A 25,890-nucleotide genomic window follows, 5' to 3' on the forward strand; every position below is an offset into this window, starting at 1 on the left:
TTTTGAGGAATGATCATCTTCACAGCAAAAGATCTCCAGCAAATGTTAAGCTGATATTATATTATGCACCTACCATTTTCCCTCTCTTAATTATTTTATGCCTGGCCACTGCAACCATTTGCCGAGAAAGGCTTTAACAACATTCCTACAACCAGCAAGAGGACGTTTTAGCATGTAACATGTGGCATTTATCTACTCATCCTCCCACCCCCGGCCCCTCCTCCATACCACATAGGTGACAAGCCGTCTACCTCCATGAACGCTTCCAGGTCCTGAACAAGGCTTGGTCCTGAGCTCTTCCACCACCAACTCTAACTACTCACACAAGTAGCAATGCATTAAACAGACCACCAGGGCAGCTCTACTATTCAATCATAGATCACAAAATACCTTAATTTACTCATCTTCACAGGGAAAATATACACACCCATATTTAAAAGCAAAGCAACGGTGAAAATGGAGCACGAAAATCACCTGACAATCATAATAAGTACAAAAGGGGGTTAAACTAGACGATTCTTGTAGTCCCTTCTAACCCTATGATTCTATGAAAGCAGCATATTTACTCACAAAAAGGGTTAAATTGGCTAACCTCCTATTACGATAATGGCTTATTTGCATGGAATTTTGTACAATCAGGTACCCAATTTTTTTGTCCATTCATTGTGTGTTATTATCTGTGTAATCTACCATTAGAGCAGAGCTAGACACCAGGCACAGCCACAACCTTCTTGACTTCTGATCTCATCTAACCTTCAAGATGAAGCAGTTCCATCGCCATAAAGGTCCTGAAATAATACCTGGAAAACTAGCTTTGCCTTCAGTCTCTCACACCCTGCCCTTACTGTTACATACATGACTCCTGCAGAAGCCACTCTCTCTCCCCCTTTTACCTGGACATTGAGGTGTAATTTCTTCAGACGCTTTATCAGTGTGTCCTTATTGCATGGCACAAAAGCCTCAAGATGGGAGTACACGTTGTGACGGACGATAGGACTTATCTCCTGTAATTGCAGCTCAATACTGACAGAAACAAACAAAGAGATAGCTAACTAGTGAGGCAATCCTGGGTGAGGATGGAAACTGTGCAGACACCTAAGGCGCTTTGTGTACATCACATACTCTAGTTATGCATACAAACACACATGAAGGGTGGAGTGTTTTTCTATAGGTGTGTCAGTAAGACTAATTTTTGCAGAGAGATTAAAGTCCATTAGCATATTTTTCTGAATGTACTCTCATTGTTAGCTAATCTAATAAATATTACCCTGGCAATACTAAACATGGTTTGTATGCCATTCAAATTTGCAATTACTATGCCAATTTCATGCCATGAATGAGTCAACTGTGGCTGTTACATTTATTCAGAAATAATTTAACATTTTCTAAAATATTTCTTTTTAACCTACACTATGATCATATAAGGACCGCCCCCCCCCATACAAAATCACCTTCCCACACCAGACACTGTGCTGCAAAGATTAGAGAATTAGAATGGGCTAGGTTTCTCCTTCTTAATAAAATCTGAAATTATTCATTTTATTCAAACATGGGACTGTAGGGAAGTGATATGCAAACTTCCACAGAACTATGCTAACGAACTCAAGGCCCAGGGCACTGAAAAATATTTTACACTGGATAAACCATACAGATGCATCTCTGTATTGGAACTTGTCACCAGTACAGATCTTCCAGCTGGTCACTAACTGGCTGAGATTAACTTGTCTTCCCCACTTGTTTAGTTTCCTTTTTTAAGGTCTTTGTAGGAGTAATTTAAAGATAACATCCCAAAACATACAGAACTGAAGAGGTGAACACTTACTCCAGCAGAATATTGTTCATATCCTGCGTGAAGAATTTCTTCCTGCCTTCTTCATCAAACAGCTTGGCAGCCTGGAAGGAGAGCAATAAAAGTACTAAGAAATTTATAGCACATTTTACCCTAAAGATCTTTACAGACTTAAATGATATACAAACTACCTTTATGGCCATATATCACCCTGCCCTGAAATACACCCACCATAACAGTGTAATACAAAACCACTACATGACTATTTAGAATAGGAAGTGAAGAATATTACTATATCCAATTGAAACTGCAGGAGAAGTGCAAACAGGCAAAACAATCATTCAATTTAGACTGTGGCCAGGTCTCTGGGGTTAGTACCCCATTCTTGCTAAAAGTGCCAAAGGACCTTTCAATGAAAAGTTATTAGGTCCTTTGTTTTAATGTCTCCTCCAAAAGATACCACCAGCAATGATATCCTCCCCCCATAAAAAAAAATAAAATCAAATCATACTGGGTCAGTGGTTCACTGTTCACTTGAAGGGAAAAACACGACTCGATAAATTATACCAACAGTGAAATCCCTCATCTCAGTTCATTAAGGATTCTCTTCCTCCCTAGGATTACAAACCATCCCGATGAGTCGAAAGAATAGTAAATATGGCAGGTGACCAGCCTGGCTTAATGGTGAAATCCTAGTGGATCTTAAACATAAAAAAGAAGCTTACAAGAAGTGGAAGGTTGGACATATGACCAGGGAAGAGTATAAAAATATTGCTCGGGCATGTAGGAATGTTATCAGGAGGGCCAAATCGCACCTGGAGCTGCAGCTAGCCAGAGATGTCAAGAGTAACAAGAAGGGTTTCTTCAGGTATGTTGGCAACAAGAAGAAAGCCAAGGAAAGTGTGGGCCCCTTACTGAATGAGGGAGGCAACCTAGTGACAGAGGATGTGGAAAAAGCTAATGTACTCAATGCATTTTTTGCCTCTGTTTTCACTAACAAGGTCAGCTCCCAGACTGCTGCGCTGGGCATCACAAAAAGGGGGAAGAGATGGCCAGCCCTCTGTGGAGCTAGAGGTGGTTAGGGACTATTTAGAAAAGCTGGACGTGCACAAGTCCATGGGGCCGGACGAGTTGCATCCGAGAGTGCTGAAGGAATTGGCGGCTTTGATTGCAGAGCCATTGGCCATTATCTTTGAAAACTCGTGGCGAACCGGGGAAGTCCCGGATGACTGGAAAAAGGCTAATGTAGTGCCAATCTTTAAAAAAGGGAAGGAGGATGATCCTGGGAACTACAGGCCAGTCAGCCTCACCTCAGTCCCTGGAAAAATCATGGAGCAGGTCCTCAAAGAATCAATCCTGAAGCACTTGCATGAGAGGAAAGTGATCAGGAACAGCCAGCATGGATTCACCAAGGGAAGGTCATGCCTGACTAATCTAATCGCCTTTTATGATGAGATTACTGGTTCTGTGGATGAAGGGAAAGCAGTGGATGTATTGTTTCTTGACTTTAGCAAAGCTTTTGACACGATCTCCCACAGTATTCTTGTCAGCAAGTTAAGGAAGTATGGGCTGGATGAATGCACTATAAGGTGGGTAGAAAGCTGGCTAGATTGTCGGGCTCAACGGGTAGTGATCAATGGCTCCATGCCTAGTTGGCAGCCGGTATCAAGTGGAGTGCCCCAAGGGTCGGTCCTGGGGCCGGTTTTGTTCAATATCTTCATAAATGATCTGGAGGATGGTGTGGATTGCACTCTCAGCAAATTTGCGGATGATACTAAACTGGGAGGAGTGGTAGATACGCTGGAGGGGAGGGATAGGATACAGGATGACCTAGACAAATTGGAGGATTGGGCCAAAAGAAATCTGATGAGGTTCAATAAGGATAAGTGCAAGGTCCTGCACTTAGGACGGAAGAACCCAACGCACAGCTACAGACTAGGGACCGAATGGCTAGGCAGCAGTTCTGCGGAAAAGGACCTAGGGGTGACAGTGGACGAGAAGCTGGATATGAGTCAGCAGTGTGCCCTTGTTGCCAAGAAGGCCAATGGCATTTTGGGATGTATAAGTAGGGGCATAGCGAGCAGATCGAGGGACGTGATCGTTCCCCTCTATTCGACATTGGTGAGGCCTCATCTGGAGTACTGTGTCCAGTTTTGGGCCCCACACTTCAAGAAGGATGTGGAAAAATTGGAGAGAGTCCAGCGAAGGGCAACAAAAATGATTAGGGGTCTGGAACACATGAGTTATGAGGAGAGGCTGAGGGAGCTGGGATTGTTTAGCCTGCAGAAGAGAAGAATGAGGGGGGGATTTGATAGCTGCTTTCAACTACCTGATAGGGGGATCCAAAGAGGATGGCTCTAAACTGTTCTCAATGGTAGCAGATGACAGAACGAGGAGTAATGGTCTCAAGTTGCAGTGGGGGAGGTTTAGATTGGATATTAGGAAAAACTTTTTCACTAAGAGGGTGGTGCAACACTGGAATGCGTTACCTAGGGAGGTGGTAGAATCTCCTTCCTTAGAGGTTTTTAAGGTCAGGCTTGACAAAGCCCTGGCTGGGATGATTTAACTGGGAATTGGTCCTGCTTCGAGCGGGGGGTTGGACTAGATGACCTTCTGGGGTCCCTTCCAACCCTGATATTCTATGATTCTATGATACTGGTTCCTGCTGCAAATCCATTGCCTTCCTGAGCCCCGGTCTACACTAGGACTTTAGGTCGAATTTAGCAGTGTTAAATCGATCTAAACCTGCACCCGTCCACACAATGAAGCCCTTTATTTCGACTTAACGGGCTCTTAAAATCGATTTCCTTACTCCACCCCTGACAAGTGGATTAGTGCTTAAATCGGCCTTGCCGGGTCAAATTTGGAGTACTGTGGACACAATTCGATGGTATCGGCCTCCGGGAGCTATCCCAGAGTGCTCCATTGTGACCACTCTGGACAGCTCTCTCAACTCAGATGCACTGGCCAAGTAGACAGGAAAAGAACCGCGAACTTTTGAATCTCATCTTCTGTTTGGCCAGCATGGCAAGCTGCAGGTGACCATGCAGAGCTCATCAGCAGAGGTGACCATGATGGAGTCCCAGAATCGCAAAAGAGCTCCAGCATGGACTGAACAGGAGGTACGGGATCTGATCGCTGTATGGGGAGAGGAATCCATGCTATCAGAACTCCGTTCCAGTTTTCGAAATGCCAAAACCTTTGTCAAAATCTCCCAGGGCGTGAAGGACAGAGGCCATAACAGGGACCCGAAGCAGTGCCGCGTGAAACTTAAGGAGCTGAGGCAAGCCTACCAGAAAACCAGAGAGGCGAACGGCCGCTCCGGGTCAGAGCCCCAAACATGCCGCTTCTATGATGAGCTGCATGCCATTTTAGGGGGTTCAGCCACCACTACCCCAGCCGTGTTGTTTCACTCCTTCATTGGAGATGCAGGCAACACGGAAGCAGGTTTTGGGGACGAAGAAGAAGATGATGAGGTTGTAGATAGCTCACAGCAAGCAAGCGGAGAAACCGGTTTTCCTGACAGCCAGGAACTGTTTCTCACCTTAGACCTGGAGCCAATACCCCCCAAACCCACCCAAGGCTGTCTCCTGGACCCGGCAGGCAGAGAAGGGACCTACAGTGAGTGTACCTTTTAAAATACTATACATGGTTTAAAAGCAAGCATGTGAAAGGATTAATTTGCCCTGGCATTCGCGGCTCTCCTGGATGTACTCCCAAAGCCTTTGCAAAAGCTATCTGGAGAAGGCAGCCTTATTGCATCCTTCATGGTAGGACACTTTACCACTCCAGGCCAGTAACACGTACTCGGGAATCATTGTACAACAAAGCATTGCAGTGTATGTTTGCTGGCGTTCAAACAACATCCGTTCTTTATCTCTCTGTGTTATCCTCAGGAGAGTGAGATATCATTCATTGTGACCTGGTTGAAATAGGGTGCTTTTCTTCACGGGACACTCAGAGGAGCCCATTCCTGCTGGGCTGTTTCACTGTGGCTGAACAGAAATGTTCCCTGCTGTTTGCCACGGGGAGGGGGGAGGGTTGAGAGGGTAGCCACGTGGTGGGGGGAGGCAAAATGCGACCTTGGAACGAAAGCACATGTGCTATGTATGTAAGGTTAACAGCAAGGTTTACCCTGAAAGAGTGTAGCCACTGTTTTATAAAATGTGTCTTTTTAAATACCGCTGTCCCTTTTTTTTTCCTCCACCAGCTGCATGTGTTTCAATGATCACAGGATCTTCTCCTTCCCAGAGGCTAGTGAAGATTAGAAAGAAAAAAAAAAACGCACTCTTGATGAAATGTTCTCTGAGCTCATGCTGTCCTCCCACACTGACAGAGCACAGATGAATGCGTGGAAGCAAATAATGTCAGAGTGCAGGAAAGCACAAAATGATCGGAAGGAGAGGTGGCGGGCTGAAGACAGGGCTGCAGCTCAAATGTGGCGGCAGCGTGATGAGAGGAGGCAGGATTCAATGCTGAGGCTGCTGGAGGATCAAACCAGTATGCTCCAGTGTATGGTTGAGCTGCAGCAAAGGCAGCTGGAGCACAGACTGCCACTACAGCCCCTGTGTAACCAACCGCCCTTCTCCCCAAGTTCCATAGCCTCCACACCCAGACGCCCAAGAACGTGGTGGGGGGGCCACTGGCCAACCAGCCACTCTGCCACAGAGGATTGCCCCAAAAAAAGAAGGCTGGCATTCAATAAATTTTAACGTTGTAAACTGCTAAAGTGCTGTGTGGCATTTTCCTTCCCTCCTCCACCACCCCTCCTGGGCTACCTTGGTAGTCATCCCCCTATTTGTGTGATGAATGAATAAAGAATGCATGAACGTGAAGCAACAATGATTTTATTGCCTCTGCAAGCGGTGATCGAAGGGAAGAGGGGAGGGTGGTTAGCTTACAGGGAAGTAGAGTGAACCAAGGGATGGGGGGTTTCATCAAGGAGAAACGAACAAACAGAACTTTCACACCGTAGCCTGGCCAGTCATGAAACTGGTTTTCAAAGCTTCTCTGATGCACACCGCGCCTTCCTGTGCTCTTCTAACTGCCCTGGTGTCTAGCTGCGCGTAACCAGCAGCCAGGCGATTTGCCTCAACCTCCCACCCTGCCATAAACGTCTCCCCCTTACTCTCACAGATATTGTGGAGCACACAGCAAGCAGTAATAACAGTGGGAATATTGGTTTCGCTGAGGTCTAACTGAGTCAGTACACTGCGCCAGCACGCCTTTAAACGTCCAAATGCACATTCTACCACCATTCTGCACTTGCTTAGCCTAGCTGAACAGCTCCTGACTACTGTCCAGGCTGCCTGTGTACGGCTTCATGAGCCAGGGCACTAAGGGGTAGGCTGGGTCCCCAAGGATAACTATAGGCATTTCAACATCCCCAACAGTTATTTTCTGGTCTGGGAATAAAGTCCCTTCCTGCAGCTTTTGAAACAGACCAGAGTTCCTGAAGATGCGAGCGTCATGTACCTTTCCCGGCCATCCCACGTTGATTTTGTGAAACGTCCCTTGTGATCCACCAGAGCTTGCAGCACTATCGAAAAGTACCCCTTGCGGTTTATGTACTCGGCGGCTTGGTGCTCCGGTGCCAAGATAGGGATATGGGTTCCGTCTATGGCCCCACCACAGTTAGGGAATCCCATTGCAGCAAAGCCATCCACTATGACCTGCACATTTCCCAGGGTCACTACCCTTGATATCAGCAGATCTTTGATTGCGTGGGCTACTTGCATCACAGCAGCCCCCACAGTAGATCTGCCCACTCCAAATTGATTCCCAACTGACCGGTAGCTGTCTGGCGTTGCAAGCTTCCACAGGGCTATCGCCACTCGCTTCTCAACTGTGAGGGCTGCTCTCATCTTGGTATTCATGCGCTTCAGGGCAGGGGAAAGCAAGTCACAAAGTTCCATGAAAGTGCCCTTACGCATGCGAAAGTTTCGCAGCCACTGGGAATCGTCCCAGACCTGCAACACTATGAGGTCCCACTATGAGGTCTGTGCTTGTTTCCCGAGCCCAGAATTGGCGTTCCACAGCATGAACCTGCCCCATTAGCACCATGATGCATGCATTGCCAGGGCCCATGCTTTCAGAGAAATCTGTGTCCATGTCCTGATCACTCACGTGACCGCACTGACGTCGCCTCCTTGCCTGGTATCGCTCTGCCAGGTTCTGGTGCTGCATATACTGCTGGATAATGCGTGTGGTGTTTAATGTGCTCCTAATTGCCAAAGTGAGCTGAGCGGCCTCCATGCTTGCCTTGGTATGGCGTCCGCACAGAAAAAAGGCGCGGAACGATTGTCTGCCGGAGGGAGGGGTGACTGACGACACGGCTTACAGGGTTGGCTTCAGGGAGCTAAAATCAACAAAGGGGGTGGCTTTACATCAAGGAGTATTTCAGGCAGGACTTCACGGAGGGTTCCAATAAGAAATGGTGCACCTAAGTTATTGTTCTTATTGGAACAAGCAGGTTGGTCTGGCCTCTGATTGATACATGGCTAGATTTACCTCGCTGCACCTTCTCTGTGAGTGACTGCAGTGTGACCTAGAGGAATGAGTCCCCTAGACGGGGGGGCTGGGGACGCAAATGAGTACAAAACATTGTCTTTTGTACTCATTTGTCTCTGGTCTATTTCTTGTTTTGAGCCACTCCATCTATCTTTTACATCTTTGGCTGGCAGCAGATGGTGCAGAAGAACTGCAAGCCATCCACATCTCATGGCTGCTCGGCAGAGGACGGTGCAGTAGGACTGCTAGCCATCCTCATCTCTTGCCTGCCTGGCAGAAGATGGTACAGTAGGACTGCTAGCAATCCGTATCGCCTGCCTGCTCACCATAAGATGGTTCAATAGGACTGACTGCACAACTAAAGAGAATGACCTGATCAAGTCACTCCAACTTTAGTCCCTGCGCACGTCTGCCCAGGCGCTCCTGGCCAACGTGGCCAGGAGCACCTCGGACATGACGATGACGGCTACCGGTCGTACTGTACCATCTGCTGCCACAAGGCAATGGGTTGATGCTGCTGTGTAGCAATGCAGTACCATGTCTGACAGCACCCAGGAGACATACGGTGACGGTTACCTGAGCGGGCTCCATGCTTGCCGTGGTATGGCGTCTGCACAGATAACTCAGGAAAAAAGGCGCGAAACGATTGTCTGCCCTTGCTTTCACGGAGGGAGGGAGGGAACGGGGGCCTGACGATATGTACCCAGAACCACCCGCGACAATGTTTCAGCCCCATCAGGCATTGGGATCTCAACCCAGAATTCCAATGGGCAGCAGAGACTGCGGGAACTGTGGGATAGCTACTCACAGTGCAACACTCCGGAAGTTGACTCTAGCCTCGGTACTGTGGAAGCACTCCGCCGAGTTAATGCACTTAATGCACTTAGAGCATTTTCTGTGGGGACACACACACTCGAATATATAAAACCGAATTCTAAAAAACCGAATTCTATAAATTCGACGTAATTTCGTAGTGTAGACATACCCTAAGGGGACCTATCTCCACTGCTCCTGATGGAATCCCTGTGAAGGAACCATGCGGACAGGAGCCACATCCACATCCTCCTCTATGGTGCTGTCCAGTGTTCTCTCCAGCTTTGGTTTTGTGGAGTGGAGATCCTATCTGTGCTCCCGCCTCCTGTTCCTGTATCTTCCTATTCCTAGCCCTATGGGGAGTGGGAGGGAAGATGACCTTGCTCCTACTCCTTTCCATTGATCTCAGTCTACACTGAAATTGAAGGTGTGATTGGCAGCTCTGGTAGGCATAGCTAGATTAAAGCTAACGTGGGTAAGAGACTAAAAATATGAGTGAAGACAGTGGCATGGGCTATAACACAGGCTGTACAAGCTGGCCTGGAGACCTTGGGTATCTACGTTGCTAACCGATGCTGCTGTATCTTCACTACTATTTTTAGCACATTAGGCCACTGAAAAGAGTGTGCCTGTGAATGCCTGGAGCATTGTGCAAGTGTAATATTCTAATATGTGAGTCTATAGATAATGTGATAATCACACAGCAGTGCAATTGACTATATAGGGAATGTCAAATTTTTAAAAAATGAAAAACGTTCTCCAATCTATTTCCACAGTCAATGTGTTATTCTGACAATAGCAATTAAATTGCAGACAGATGATGTCTTGAGCTGACAATGTTATACTGAAATACCTGTTCTCATTCTTTTGTAATAGACACATGTATGTTTGAAAGTGAAATAGCTGATTGTTGGGATAGTGCATTTTGTACTGCATAAGAAAATAGGAGTTTAATATTCAATAATAAATCATTAAAAAAAGCTTTTTGTGTTATATGTTTTGTCCTTCAATCATGCACAGACAAGCCTATAATAGCAAACTAGTTTAAGTGCTGGACCGTGTTCACTGCTTTCTTATTGTAGAGTCTGGAAATCTGGCATTGTATCTGTATCTATTTTTAAAACCCTGAAGCACTTGTTTTGTAAAAGACTATTAAGAAACATTCATAAACTTTACAAGAACTTTCCTTATAACGTTGCCACAGGACAGTGGATTTAATAGCAAGCATTTCAACCCCAGTGTGTCTTTAAAAGGGTTAATTTTTGTGAAGTGGATTCCACACTAAATCTCATTCCTTTTGACAGCCACATTGATATGGTGTTTTTCCTCCCCCACTCTAACCTCACTCTCAGATATTTTGTATTAATTTCTCTTGCATCATTTTTAGCCTCGTATCAGAACACCTGCTGAGAAAGATTAGTTAGGGTGGTGAGAGGAGTTGAACTGACCAAGAATAACTGAAGTACTGTAATGACCCTCGGAGCCTGTTCCCCAGAAGACAGTACATGCTTGAAAATAACATCCCCAAACATAAAGGTTCAAAGGTGATCTCAGCACTGTAGGTCTGCCAAATGGCACACATGGTAGTTTTCCATTGAAGAGATAAACATTTAGAGATTTGGATACATTTTATCACATAGATTTCTCTAGGATAATACTCAACTGTTGACTTGTAAGGATTATATGGTATTTGGACAACTACTCTCACAGTAGAAAAAGTCATCCTGCAGTCTCCCTATTAGACTGCTTCCCGGTAGACTTTTTTCTGTTCTATAAAGCACTAGAATTACTTGGAAATTAAATATTACTTGTCTCACAACAGTGGAGGTAGCAGTATGTGAGGGGGAAGGAATTACCTGATTTTTTTTGTTTTTTTAAACAAATTTGGGAATTTACTTTTACTTAAAAAAAAAAAGAAATGTTTAGTAGGAGCATGTCCTAATTTAAATGAATGTCACGGTTTTAAAAGATATTACACCTATGTTAACATCACTGTCTGCAGCCAATGTGATCCATAGCTGACCAGACTAGATAACTCATACTCCTACAATCTGAGCATTTATGAAAAGATGACTCAGCAAGAACTATTTAGCCTGTTAAAAATCTTCAGTTGATGGCTTTTTGAACTACATTTTAAAAAAGCTGTCATGTAAAACAAATCATTTAATAAACCCACTCATTTTTAAACTGACCACCAGCTCTTCTCCCCATCCTACAAACTTGTGCAAAAAACCCTAGTAACAACAGAGAAAACTCTTATAAAACTGCAACCACCTTAAAAAAACAACAACTTTAAATATAGTCTGTGGGAACCATTTATCTCTGTGCCTTTTAAAATGTTTTTTCTTTCACTGATAATGTTTAAACAAGGGGACCACATTTCACTGTATGCCAAGGAAGCATCTTTCTTCAAATCAAATCACAACACAGTTTTCTTTCCCAAACATTTACTCAACTGATGTCCAGGCCACCTCCTATTCTTATAGGATAGGCTTGCTTTCCTAAGAAGTTACCACACTATTCAGAAAAACACCACAATGATCAAATGCTGAAGGATGAGACTGTGTGAGTTATTTTGAAAAGCCTTCTCCAGACCAGCTGGGTAACATGGTACACGGTGAAATGGAGGGTCAACTTGGGGCAGATCATCACCACATACTGGATCTGGACTGTGTTTATTTCTAGTTGTACTCTGTCAGGAGGCCTTGACTAAGTCACATAGTGAAGCCTAGCAAAATGTGGCATAAAAATGTACTAGGCTAGACACAATACTCACTTTTACCATGATGATTATGAATATTTTAATCACTCATTTAAAAAAAAAAAAAAGGTATTAACCATTACCCTAGACCAAGTAAGAATTTTGTAAACTTATGCACAGAAAAAGGGAAGGAAGTGAAGGATCCTCAGAAAAAAATCATTTCTCCAAGCACCAGTTAAGAAACTCCAACACACTTGGGGAAAACAGTAAATTTAAGAGAGACTTTCAGGTAATATTTGATCTAAAAATTAGAATTTAGTAAAAACAAGCTTTTTCAAAATTTAAAGTCCAATAGAAAGGATTGCATTTTTGTATCTTAGATGGAAACATTTCTAAATAAAACATTCCTCTCTAATTTCTGAGTCCCAAAAATTGCAAAGTTCTGTTAGCATAGGAGAACTTGGACAAGTAATGGACGAGAAAGAAGCGATTACTAACCTGTTCCATAATTGTTGTTCTTCAAGATGTGTACTCCTGCTGGAATTCTGTGCCACTGCACAATGCAGAATGTGCACAGAATTAATGTTCCCCACAGAATTTGAGGTTTCCCCCCCAGCATGGTCGCCTAGGGCTGACAGCAGGAACCCTGGGTCGCCCGGAGGTGACAACGGGAGCATGATTATATCATGTTATTTTGACAAACAAAAGTATGTAGAATTTTAAAATACTGTGTGCATAATTTTTAATTTTGGAGCGCAGAATTAACCCAGGAGTAGATGTGTTGTACACGTCCATTGCACCCTCAGGTGTGTGCATCTCCAAGTGCACTGTTGTTGGAGATTTTTCCCTCAGTGGTATCCACTGAGTTGGCCTATGCACCCCCTGCCGCTCTGGATGGTGGTATACCCAACCCTCTTCAGTTTCTTCTTACTGAAGAGACTTCAATATAGAGGGGAAGGAGTTGGGCCATGGAACGGACATGTGCCACACATATCGAAGAAGAGGTTACTCGCCTTGTGCAATACCTGCCGTTCTTCAAGATGTGTGTCCCTACGGTTGCTCCATGTTAAGAGGCGCATGTGCACCTAAGCCCTTGATTGGAGATTTTCAGCTAGTAGTGTCCATTTGGCCTGCACATGCGCCCTAGGCCTCCTCATGCCAGACACCAAGGCTATATGGGGTGCACAGGCAATCCACCCTCAATTTCTTTTCTATCCCAGTGTCCCCCAGGGAACAGTCCTAAGGGAAGGGGAAGGACAGAGGGTAGTGGAGCATCAGTGGGGAGGCCAGCTTGAAAAAAACTCTGCAGTTACTGCACAAGGTGAATAACCACTTCTTCCTTGTGTAGTGTCCCTATGAGTGCTCTACTTTCCAAGGGGATACTGCTCAGAAGTCACCTGGAGGAGGGAGCTTTGGAACAGAGTCCATAACGGACGATAATACCGCAGAACTAAGTACCATACCATATCTGACGGCATGGATATGGGTATACTGTTTTGTACATGTGTATTTGGAAGCTCTCTCTCTCTCAGAAATTGGTTCCCCCCCACCCCACCCCCCTTTTTTTAAGTAATAACACAGATGTTGCCTGAGATCTGATTGAACGTGCTATCATCCTAAGGTGGGGGAGAGGAAATTGGACATCTGTGGAAATGCAATGAGATATCTATTCTGACAGAGTAGAGACAGAAAATCCCATGGACCTATCCACGGTGGAGATGAAGAGCCTGGGGTACCTTCCAAAATTGTCAGGTCCTATCTAATAGAAGGACAAAGCTCTAATATCCATGGTATGGAAAGATTCCTGCAGATAACTACGAGATTTTGGAAAAAATACTGGTAGATGGATGGATGAAGATGGAAATCTGACAGAACTTTTGGTAAGAATTCAGAGCATGGGCATAAGGAGACCTCACCCTTGAACACCATAAGGGAAGGAATGTGCCACTAAAGCCTTAATTTCCTGAATTGTACAGACTGACATTGTGGTAACTAAGCAGGCAGTCTTTGTAGATAAATGGAGCAGGGAACAGTTTTCCATCGGTACGAATGGAAGTCTCATAAGGTGACTGAGAATAAGGTTGAGGTCTAAGGTAGGGTTGGGCTGTCTAATGTGGGGATAGAGATTGCCCAACCCCTTAATTAACCTAGATGATGCTGGCTAAGCAAATACAGATAATCCCTCTACCAAGGGATGAAAACTGTACCAATTGTATCTTAGCCAAACTGATGGAGAATCCTAATTTCTTCAGACCCAGCAGGTAATCCAGGATGAGCGGAACTGGAACAGAATCAGGCTGAAAGGAGCAATAACTGACCCAGTGAGAGAAGCTCTTCCACTTTTGTAGGTAAGTAGTGCAGGTTGACATCTTTCTGCTCAGCACCTGTACGTCTGCAGAGCAGGAATGCTCTAGCCCTCCCTGAAAACCATTGAGGAACCAAGCCCTGAGGCACTGAACAGCTAGGCTGGGATAAAGCATGCAATCCACATTCTGAGACTGGAGGTGAAGAACAGCTGGAACTTCGGTTGGACAGACAAGTACCAAAGTTGTCAGGGCCGGTTAGGCACTATAAGGATAACTATGACTCTGTCCTGTCTGATATGTTTCCATGGCCTGTAATTTTAGGAGTTTGGGAGGGGGAAAACGCTCAAAAAATACCCTTCTTCCAAGGTAGAAGGAAGGCGTCTCCCAAGGAATGGTGACCCAGACCCCCTATTAACCAGAAAAGATGGCACTTCTTGTTTTCAGAGAGGGCAAAAAGGTCGACCTGCGACAGTATATCTTTGGGATATACTTCAGAGAATCTGAATATCCAGCTCCCATTTGTAGTCCTGTGAAGCATCTGCTAAGGGCATTGACTATGGTATTCTGAAAGCCTGGGAGGTAGATCATGGATATATGGATCTGATGGGTTATGCACCAGAGTTTCATGGCTTTGGCACACAAGGAGGGGGACCTTGCTCCCCACTGCTTGTTGATGTAGAACATGAAGAGCATTGCTTTGCTCTTTCAGAGAATCTACGGAAAACAGAAAATGGACCAGGACATGACCTCTAGGCAGTGTGTGACCTACTATACCTATTCTTATTTGTAGGTGTGTATACATACACACACACGAGATTGTAAGGTAGCTCTCAAGTCCTTCAGTTCTGCTTTTGCAGAACATGGCTACAAGGTGGGTGGTGCAATATCTTTTATTGGACCAACTTCTATTGGTGAGAGAGAGAGACAAGCTTTTGAAAGGTTGTGTCCCTCACCAACAGAAATTGGCCCAAAAAAAGATATGTTACTTGCCTCATTAGAATACATAATTCACCTAATCTGCTGGCTGAGGCGATTGCCACAAAAAAGGCTAGCTTCACTGAGAGATATAGCAAGGAAAATATAGTTAAAGGTTTAATTGGGAGCACCCATTAGTTTTGATAACACCAAGTTCAAGTCTCAAGGGGAAACAGGATCCTCTACCTGAGGGTACAACCTCTCCAGAGCCTTCAAAAACTTTATTGCCATAGAGTTGAAAAAGACAATGACTATCAGAGGGTGAAAAGCCAAAATAGTTGCTAGATGGACTTTGTTTGATTAAACTAATGTTTTAGGGATAACAGATAATCCGGTATATGATGCACTGGTAATCGGAGCAGGGAAAACAGATTTCTGCTGGGACAAGATGGAAAATCTCTTACCCTTTGCTAGATACATATATCCAGTGGATTTTTTTTTATGATTTAAAAGCATATCTTAACTCCTCTTGAATAAGTCTCTTCCGAGGAGGTTAGCCACAGAACGATCCAGTCTGTCACGTGGAGGGCCTGCAGTTTGGGGTGGAGGAGGTCCCAAGAGATTAGATGTGCGTTTGCTGGCAGAGTGACTGACTTTGATCAAGTGGAAAACCAGCGTTGCCACAGCCAACTGGCAGCTATAAGTCTGATCTATTGTATGGTCTTATCTGATTTTTAACAATACTCTGGGAAGGAGTGGAACTGGAGGAAATGCGTACAAGATCAGGTTTGTCCAGGGTAACAGAAAAGTGTCTGTGAAAGAGATTCCAGGCTGTGATCTTGTTGAGAGCAAAAACTGATGACATTGCCTACTGACTTTCATTGCAAAGAGGTCTACCTGGGGAGTCCCCCACAGCTGGAAAATGGACTTGGAAAGGCCCAGCAGAGACCACTCGTGGTGGTTGGTAAAACAATCTGCTTAACTGGTCTGCCAAATTGTACTTCATGTATGGAAGGTGAGAGGTTTTGAGGCTGATTTAACTGGTGATGGAAAAGTCCCATAGATTGATTGCCTCTAGCACAGAGTTGAGCATGCCCCTCCTTGCATGTTCACATAAAATGTAGCTGCCATATTGTCTGTAAGTACACACAGATTTCTTCCCTTGGTATGGGAATGGAAAGCTCGACAAGCCAGCTAAATGGCCCTCAATTCTGTCATTTATATGCAGAGTTAAATCCTGTGTAGACCACAAACCATGCACCTGCAGGGAACCCAGCTGAGCCCACCCCGAGGACAGAAGCATCTGTAACCAGGGTCAAAACTGGTTGAAGAGGAGAAAACACAACACTCCCCCCACACACACCTCTCCATACACATTTGAAGGGTTTGTACTTAGCCAGCTTTGATGTGGGAGGAAGGGAAGACAGAGTTTGCTACAAAACCTTGGTGGGCTCCACGATAGCTTCATTAATTGGAAGCACCACCCAAGAAGGTCCTGCAGTTGCTAAAATGTCTATCAGCCCGTGGGATGACTCAAACTTCTTCCATCTGGATATTCAAGGTGGAAGCCACTCTTTTTAAAAGGTCTTCATGGGCCAAACAGTCAACAGGTGGGGGTGACGAATCCTCCGAAACCACCATCTCATCAGGTGATGAAGAGGATGAAGCCAAAATTGGCAGAGGTAGACCCTCCCCTGGCTTTTCAAAGGGGAGATTCACCTGAGCAACATCCTCCTGCGTGGTACTGAGCCTGTTACCAGGCATGATCTCCTTGGTGGGATGGTACTTGACACCTACTTGATGCAGCAGAATGGAGTGGGTGTGGAAAGGACCTGGAAGTAGGTGGCAATTCTCAAGGGTTCCAAAACAGCAATTGGTTAGGCCCAGGAGCCTAATTACTTCCAGGCCATAGATTGCTACACATCAGCCAGGACAGTGCTTGCTCTGGGTGCCAGGGTGTTAAGACCTCAGAGGGGAATGATGAAATATACGACATGACTGCAAGACATATGAGCTAACCTCATAGTCCGAAGATGAATCAGCCTCTTCTGATCAAGGAGGAAGGGAGGCGCTGTTCATGTTCGTGCTGGTGATCAGCATTGGAAATCCTGGGATGATGGACCAGAGGAGTCACCAGCTTCACTCTTGATAGCACCACGCAATGAGGCATCCATGGTACCAAAGTCTGTATTGTAGTAGCTGGCAAAGTTTGACCTGTGGTCTTTGGTGCCAGATAAGAGGACTCTACACCACCTCAGACAATGGTACCAAGAGACTCAATAAGTCACTTGCAGCAGTATAAGCCACTGGAGTTGATGACACCAAGATTGCCTCTGGCTGACGGGTCAATGCAGACAGCACAGAGGAGCCTCACAGTGCCACTTCAGGAGCTGGATATGACAGTGCCTGTGCCAGAGTTGACAGTCCTGCCTGAGCGGACGATTGCCTCAGGAAGTGTCTCAGCTTCGAGTGCTCTCTACTTCCATTATCTGCATGCCTGCTGAACTTCGGTGCCACGGATTCTCCCTCTCCCTTTGGAGGCAGACCTGCAATGTTTCTTCCTTAGCACTGGGAAAGGTGACCAGTGCAGAGACTCACACAATACAGGTCGAGTGCTCCTCACTGAAGCCAAAGCACTCAGCATCCATTCCAAGCAGGAAGGCACAGCGCTTCTTGTATGAGGAGAAATTTAAGTCTGCCTGTCCTGTCTTTCTTGGTTCTAGGTTTAAAGTCCCTACAAAATTGAGACTGATTTCTGATGTGCAACCCCCCAAGACGCTTCAGGCAACAGGAATGCAAGTCACTCAGTGGCATCAGTTCCTTGCAGGATCAGCAGGGCTTAAATTCTAGTGACCAAGACATGCCCTAGTACGGTTTCCAGTAATGAGAACTGAAGTTTTTGAAAAACATTTAAAAGAAAAACTTATAACTATTGCTAACACTATAAACTACTAAACTAATAAAAATGTGTACAAGTTATATATAAATAGAAGAACAGAACTTGCAATAGCATGACAACTGTCATGGGCAGTAAGAAGGAACTGAGGAGGGGGAGCTCAGGGACAGCCCCACCCTCTGTAACACCATGCAGCAGTGCAGGGTAGCTGGGGATGCCTCAATGGGTCCTACTGAAGGAAAAAATTGACTGTAGTGCACTGGGTGCACGCACCCCTGAAGTGGAATGGACATTTAATCACTCAAAGAAAAACTGACTAGTTTATTTTTCATCCTTCAAATTGATATGCACACAGTAAACAAGCAGCATGGTGAAAAAAATCAATACTTTCAGTTTCAATAAGATTAAGATGACAATAAAATAACTTAGATTTAAAAAAAAAAACCTAAATCCTCAAAGATTTTACACCTGACAGTATCTTTGTGAATGAACTTGGACTCTGTCCTCCTTCCTACCTCCACAAATGAAAATGTTTAGAAATCATTAAAATTAGCAAAAGAATCAAAGTTCTAAAAATTACCACTGAAATCGAAAGGACATATTTTCAGGTGTCTCTCCCTAACACAAACTGGGAAAGTCTCTTTAAAAATATCACAGGTTTACTCCTTCCTGACTGAACTTGGCAAGAAGGGCATGAATAAAAAGACATTATTAGCAAAATAAATGAGCAAGGAATTAGGAGTTAAAGATGGAAAAGATTTAAGTCATCTAGTCTATCCGAGCCCAAACCTCACTAGTGCTGGATTTTTCTGTACAGAATATTCAACTGTTTTGTCTAGTCATTTTAGCTCAAGCAATGAAGTTACCACAACTTCCCTAGGGAAAGCATTCCACAAGCTATTGTAAGTTGAAATAAACTAAACAGAACAATATTTCCTTTATATTCAACCTACATCATCTTTGCTTAGTTTCATCTAATTAATCTTACTCATAGCCCCTGGGGGTCAACCAAACAATTATGATCCCTTCCTGATATTTCTACCAGCATTTTAAGGGTATGACATCACAGCTCAGGCTGTAACTATTACTCTCGGCTCTCAATGATCCTTGAATGCAATCCGCTACCAATGAGTTTACACTTACTATTCGTAGGTCTCCAATGCGCTTTTCAAGAAGTACAGGTAGGCCTTCTGGGAGGGCAGGCACCTGCTTTGGTGTCATGACCTGAGAGGTATTGGTTGGCTGAGTGGCACTTCCATTCTCTCCTGATGGCTCAGACGCTGGGCTGCCATTAGAGGTGCCGTCAAGCAGCTTGTCAAAGTCAATCTCTCCCAGAATCTCCAGGGCACTTTCGGTTTCCTGCAGGAGCTCATGCTCATTTGTGCTACCAAAAATGGAGAGGACAGGATCGGTAACCCTGAGGTTCAAGTCTGAGACATCATTTCCTGTGGTAGCAGAGGAGGAAGGGGGTTTACTAGGGGTGGAGATGGCAACAGTCACTGGGGGTTCTGGATTGGATTCTTTCTTCCTCAGGGCTTCCTTCTCCTTTTGGAACTTCCGGATCATGGCTGCCAGAGAAAGCGAGTCCTTGTATAACTTCTTCTTCTTCTTCTCAGATTTGTGTGAATTTAAAGCCATTACTCTGCAGAGAACAGAAACTTCTGTTAGAACGCATATAACTGCCAATGACAAAATCACTTTCTGTGGGAATTCACAACAGCTCAAAAATAACCAAGTAGGGAGGAAGAATAATAATAAAAATAACTAGTGTGGAGGTTTTGGAATTAATTGAGAAACTTAGCAGTAACAAGTCACCGGGACCGGATGGCATTCACCCAAGAGTTCTGAAAGAACTCAAATGTGAAATTATGGAACGACTAACTATGGTTTGTAACCTGTCCTTTAAATCAGCTACTGTACCCAATGACTGGAAGATAGCTAATATAAGGCCAATATTTAAGGGCTCTAGAGGTGATCCTGGCAATTACAGACTGGTAAGTCTAACATCAGTACTGGGCAAATTAGTTGAAACAATAGTAAAGAATAAAATTGTCAGGCACATAGAAGAACAAATTGTTGCGCAAATGTCAACATGGTTTCTGTAAAGGGAGATCATGTCTTACTAATCTATTAGAGTTCTTTGAGGGGGTCAACAAAGATATGGACAAGGGGATCCAGTGGACATAGTGTACTTAGATTTCCAGAAAGCCTTTGACAAGGTCCCTCACCAAAGGCTCTTATGTAAATTAAGTTGTCATGGGATAAGAGGGAAGATCTTTTCATGGCTTGAGAACTGCTTAAAAGACAGGGAACAAAGGGTAGGAATAAATGGTAAATTTTCAGAATGGAGAGGGGTAACTAGTGGTGTTCCCCAAGGCTCAGTCCTAGGACAAATCCTATTCAATTTATTGATAAATGATCTGGAGAAAGGGGTAAACAGTGAGGTGGCAAAGTTTGCAGATGATACTAAACTGCTTAAGATAGTTAAGATCAAAACAGACTGAAGAACTTCAAAAAGATCTCAAAAAACTAAGTGATTGGACAACAAAATGGCAAATGAAATTGAATGTGGACAAATGTAAAGTAATGCACATTGGAAAAAATAACCCCAACTACACATACAACATGATGGGGGCTAATTTAGCTACAACTAATCAGGAGAAAGATCTTGGCGTCATCGTGGATAGCTCTCTGAAGATGTCCATGCAGTGTGCAGCAGCAGCAGTCAAAAAAGCAAATGGGATGTTAGGAATCATTAAAAAAAAGGGGGATAGAGAATAAGATGGAGACTATCTTATTGCCCTTATATAAATCCATGGTAAGCCCACATCTGGAACACTGCATACAGATGTGGTCCCCTCATCTCAAAAAAGATATACTGGCATTAGAAAAGGTTCAGAAAAAGGCAACTAAAATGATTAGGGATTTGGAACGGGTCCCATATGAGGAGAGATTAAAGAGGCTAGGACTTTTCAGCTTGGAAAAGAGGAGACTCGGGGGGATATGATAGAGGTATATAAAATCATGAGTGGTGTGGAGATAGTGAATAAGGAAAAGTTATTTACTTGTTCCCATAAGAACTAGGGGCCACCAAATGAAATTAATGGGTAGCAGGTTTAAAACAAATAAAAGGAAGTAGTTCTTCACTCAGAGCACAGTCAACCTGTGGAACTCCTTGCCTGAGGAGGTTGTAAAGGCTAGGACTATAACAGGGTTTAAAAGAGAACCGGATAAACTCATGGAGGTTAAGTCCATTAATGGCTATTAGCCAGGATGGGTAAGGAATGGTGTCCCTAGCCTCTGTTTGTCAGAGGGTGGAGATGGATGGCAGGAGAGAAATCACTTGATCATTACCTGTCAGGTTCACTCCCTCTGGGGCACCTGGGATTGGCCACTGTCCACAGACAGGATACTGGGCTGGATGGACCTTTGGTCTGACCCAGTATGGCCATCCTTATGTTCTTATGTTAAGAGCAAAGTCAGCCTTGTGTGCATGCACCATGAGATTTTTACCCAATCAAAACATTAAAGACCTCATTTCCAACCAAACTGCTCCTTTTGCACGCTGCCCATTTCTTCATCATCCACCACTACTAAATCCTGCACACAATACAGTATTAATGAAGTAAAGCTTATCCTAATGAATGGTGAAGAGCAAATTATGGAGGAATCAGTAGACTCCATAGTTAAGACAGAGTCTAAACTTATATTCTAAAGCTATTTCCTGTATTGCCCTCCAAACATTTGAATGGTGACCAGTTTGCTTGTGATTTGGTATGTTTAACTATCATATGGCAGAAAATTTTCCAAAGAATTTTGAAAGTGTAGGATTAATATTTATATCCTACTTAATAAAAATGAAGTTCTTATACAGTTCCTCAATTTCTCATGATTTTTTTAGCATGTTATAAGCAATAACAGGTTTTCATATTTAATTCTTAGACACTCACAATCAGGTCAGTTTTAATTCATGGAGAATTTCCCAAGAGTCAAATTAAGAATCTTTATCTTTGTGTACTATCCAGAGAGAATAGGAAGGATCAAAGTAAAAGATAGTTTAGTTACCCTGCCTGTTTGTTACAAATATTTAAGATTTTGGAGGACTATAAAAAGTTCTCCAGGATCAGAGAACAGAAAACATGACACTGTCCCATTGGATATATATTTTTAAGTCTCAACTAACAAAGACTAAATTGGTAGGAAGACTGGATAGGATGGATGCCTGGAGCAGAAAGCTAGGGACTGAGGAGGTTAACAGAGATTTACTGAGAAAGGAAACCTGATGTGGTTATGAAATGTAACGGGAGCAGGCAGGACAGGAGAGTCTAGTTGTGGAAAGAAGGGCAGGTGAAGTTGTAGGGAGCAAAAAGAAGATGTACATGAGAAGAAACAAGGCAAAAAGATGAAAAATAGTAGACTAAGAAGTAAATAAAGGAATGACAACAGATAGAGGTAAAAATGAATAGGTGTAAAAAGGAATACACTGTAGTGAGAACATGAAGAATCAGAGGAGAAAAGTCTGCATTAGGAAAAAACATGCTGCAAGTGCCTCAAATGCTGTCTTATTTGGCATTATCAACTTGGAATTCAGTATCATCTTAGAGCTCAACATCAATGAGTTACTTGAAGTTGACGCTCAAACTCCACATTTAACGTGTTAGGATTTCACTAGTGCATGAATGCCTGAGTATCACAGCACTTCAAGCACTGAAACATTCAGCACTGAAATCTTTACACATGAAATCTGAAGATGATATACAGTTAGAAAACTACAGGGAATGGTATAGGAGAGGCATGGAGAAATGCAGGGAGGAGGAGACTGGAGGCATAAAGAGCAACAATACTGCTTTCCACCTTACCTTTCTAGCAACACTTTCTATATAGAATCATAGAATATCAGGGTTGGAAGGGACCTCAGCAGGTCATCTAGTCCAACCCTCTGCTCAAAGCAGGACCAATCCCAACTAAATCATTCCAGCCAGGGCTTTGTCAAGCCTGACCTTAAAAACTTCTAAGGAAGGAGATTCCACCACCTCCCTAGGTAACGCATTCCAGTGTTTCACCACCTTCCTAGTGAAAAAGTTTTTCCCAGTATCCAGCCTAAACCTCCCCCACTGCAACTTGAGACCATTATTCCTTGTTCTGTCACCTGCTACCACTGAGAACAGTCTAGAGCCATCTTCTTTGGGAACCCCCTTTCAGGTAGTTGAAAGCAGCTATCAAATCCCCCCTCATTCTTCTCTTCCGCAGACTAAACAATCCCAGTTCCCTCAGCCTCTCCTCATAAGTCACGTGTTCCAGTCCCCTAATCATTTTTGTTGCCCTCCGCTGGACGCTTTCCAAATTTTTCCACATCCTTCTTGTAGCGTGGGGCCCAAAACTGGACATAGTACTCCAGATGAGGCCTCACCAGTGTCGAATAGAGGGGAATGATCACGTCCCTCGACCTGCTGGCAATGCCCCTACTTATACACGCCAAAATGACATTGGCCTTCTTGGCAACAAGGGCACACTGTTGACTCCTATCCAGCTTCTCGTCCACTGTAACCCCTAGGTCCTTTTCTGCAGAACTGCTGCCGAGCCATTCGGCCCCTAGTCTGTAGCGGTGCATGGGATTCTTCCGTCCTAAGTGCAGGACTCTGCACTTGTCCTTGTTGAACCTCATCAGCTTTCTTTTGGCCCAATCCTCCAATTTGTCTAGGTCCCTCTGTATCCTCTCTCTACCCTCCAGCGTATCTACCTTTCCTCCCAGTTTAGTGTCATCTGCAAACTTGCTGAGGGTGCAATCCACACCATCCTCCAGATCATTTATGAAGATATTGAACAAAACCGGCCCCAGGACCGACCCCTGGGGCACTCCACTTGATACCGGCTGCCAACTAGACACAGAGCCATTGATCACTACCCGTTGAGCCTGACAATCTAGCCAGCTTTCTATCCACCTTATAGTCCATTCATCCAGCCCATACTTCTTTAATTTGCTGGCAAGAATACTGTGGGAGACTGTGTCAAAAGCTTTGCTAAAATCAAGGAACAACACGTCCACTGCTTTCCCCTCATCCACAGAGCCAGTTATCTCGTCATATAACATATATTTCTCACTGCATGCCTCTCTGGGCACCTGCCGTTAACCAATGTGAATGGAGCAAAGGAAAGCAAGGGCACGAAGAGACGGGCAAAATGAAAAAAGGAGACTAAAGATGTGAAGGAGACTTCATGACATGAAAAAGAGAGAAGGGAAGAGAAAATATAGCTGGTAAGGGGCCCTGGTCAGAGCAGAGATCCTGATCTTCATGGACTCCAGGCTCCTTTTGCACACACTAGAACCTCAGAGTTACAAACAGCTTGTGAACGGAGGTAGTTCATAACTTTGAAATGTTTGTAACTCTGAACAAAACACGATTGTTCTTTCAAAAGTTTACATTGACATAATACAGCTTTGAAGCTTCACTATCCAGAAGAAAAATGCTGCGTTCCCCCCCCCCCGCTTTCCCCCCCATAGTTTACAGTACTGAGTTAAATGTATTGCGTTTGCTTTTTTTCGTCTCTGCTGCTGCCTGATTGTGTACTTCCAAATGAGGTGTGTGGTTGAATGGTCAGTTCGTAACGCTGGTGTTTGTAACTCTGAGGTTCTATTGTACTTAATTTTTCCTGCTTCTCTCTTCCCTGCTCAAGGTTTTGTGGCATTACGATGGATATTTAAACGTTAATTATGAATGCAAAACCATGGAAATTCCCAAACAAGAACTTCATTAGTTAACAGTTATGGTTTGAAGTGCTACTACAGAGTATTATTACAATTATTATAAAAAATAAACTGTGGAAATCACCAGCTAAGGTATATAATTCTGATGCCAAACTTCAGACATGTCTATAATGCCCCGCAGTTCAGACTAAGGAGACGTGGATAGCAGTGTGTACCAAAGTGCTGCTCTGTAACTCTCCCATGCAGACGCTCTGAGCGTGAACTCAAATCTATATTAGTGTGATCTCAGGACCTTTAAGACTGCACTCACAGTATCCTCATAGGAGAGATAAAGCACAGCTCTTTGGTATACACAGCTATTCGCATTTCCTAACTCCAAAATGCAGGGCAGAGTAGACATGCCCTCTCCATGCAATTTGTTAATGTACACCTATCTAGACTGCAAATTTCTGTCTGAGCAACAAGCCAGTCTCAACTCTGCATCTGTATTACTGCTCTGAAGTTGGGGAGAGAAGAAACTCAAAACAACCTTCCCATCCATAAGAAGTTTTAATCTCAATGACAACAGCCACCATAATGCATTACTGAGACTTGTAAAGTAGATGCACAAACACTATTCTGCTTTATAGCTATATACAGTCTACCAATCATACATAAGAACAGCCATACTGGGTCAGACCAAAGGTCCGTCTAGCCCAGTATCCTGTCTTCCAACATTGAAAATGAACAGAATAAGTACTCATCAAGTGATCCATCCCCTGTCGTCTATTCCCAGCTTCTGGTAAACAGAGGCTAGGGACACCATCCTGGCTAATAGCTATTGGATGATTTTGTTGGGGATTGCTCCTGCTTTGAGCAGGGGATTGGACTAGATGACCTCCTGAGGTCCCTTCCAACCCTGATATTCTATGATTCTATTGATGAACCCATCCTCCATGAATTTATCTAGTTCTTTTTTGAAACCTGTTAATAGTCTTGGCCTTCACAACATCCTCTGGCAAGGAGTTCCACAGGTTGACTGTGTGTTGTCTGAAGAAGTACTTCCTTTTGTTGGTCTTAAACCTGCTGCCTATTAATTTCATTTGGTGACCCCTAGTTCTTGTGTTATGAGAAGGAGTAAATAATACTTCCTTATTTACTTTCTCCATACCAGTCATGACTTTATAGACCTCTATCATATCCCCTCTTAGTCATCTCTTTTCCAAGCTGAAAAGTCCCAGTCTCATTAACTTCTCCTCATATGGAAACGGTTCC

General features: G+C 44.0%; 1 protein-coding gene across 4 annotated transcripts in view; it reads right to left on the reverse strand.

Moving 5' to 3' along the window:
- UBN2 (ubinuclein 2) overlaps window positions 1–25,890 on the reverse strand; it is a 103,234-nt gene that overhangs the window by 36,702 nt on the left and 40,642 nt on the right. For all 4 annotated transcript variants that reach the window (XM_073327286.1, XM_073327287.1, XM_073327285.1 and 1 more), the window contains 3 exons: window positions 19,074–19,572; window positions 1,823–1,893; window positions 894–1,023 (listed from right to left, as the gene is read on the reverse strand). In XM_073327286.1, coding sequence (XP_073183387.1) covers window positions 894–1,023; window positions 1,823–1,893; window positions 19,074–19,572 — 700 coding nt within the window. The remainder of the gene's footprint in view (window positions 1–893; window positions 1,024–1,822; window positions 1,894–19,073; window positions 19,573–25,890) is intronic.

Source organism: Lepidochelys kempii, chromosome 1, assembly GCF_965140265.1.
Source record: "Lepidochelys kempii isolate rLepKem1 chromosome 1, rLepKem1.hap2, whole genome shotgun sequence".
NCBI classification, from domain to species: Eukaryota; Metazoa; Chordata; order Testudines; family Cheloniidae; genus Lepidochelys; species Lepidochelys kempii.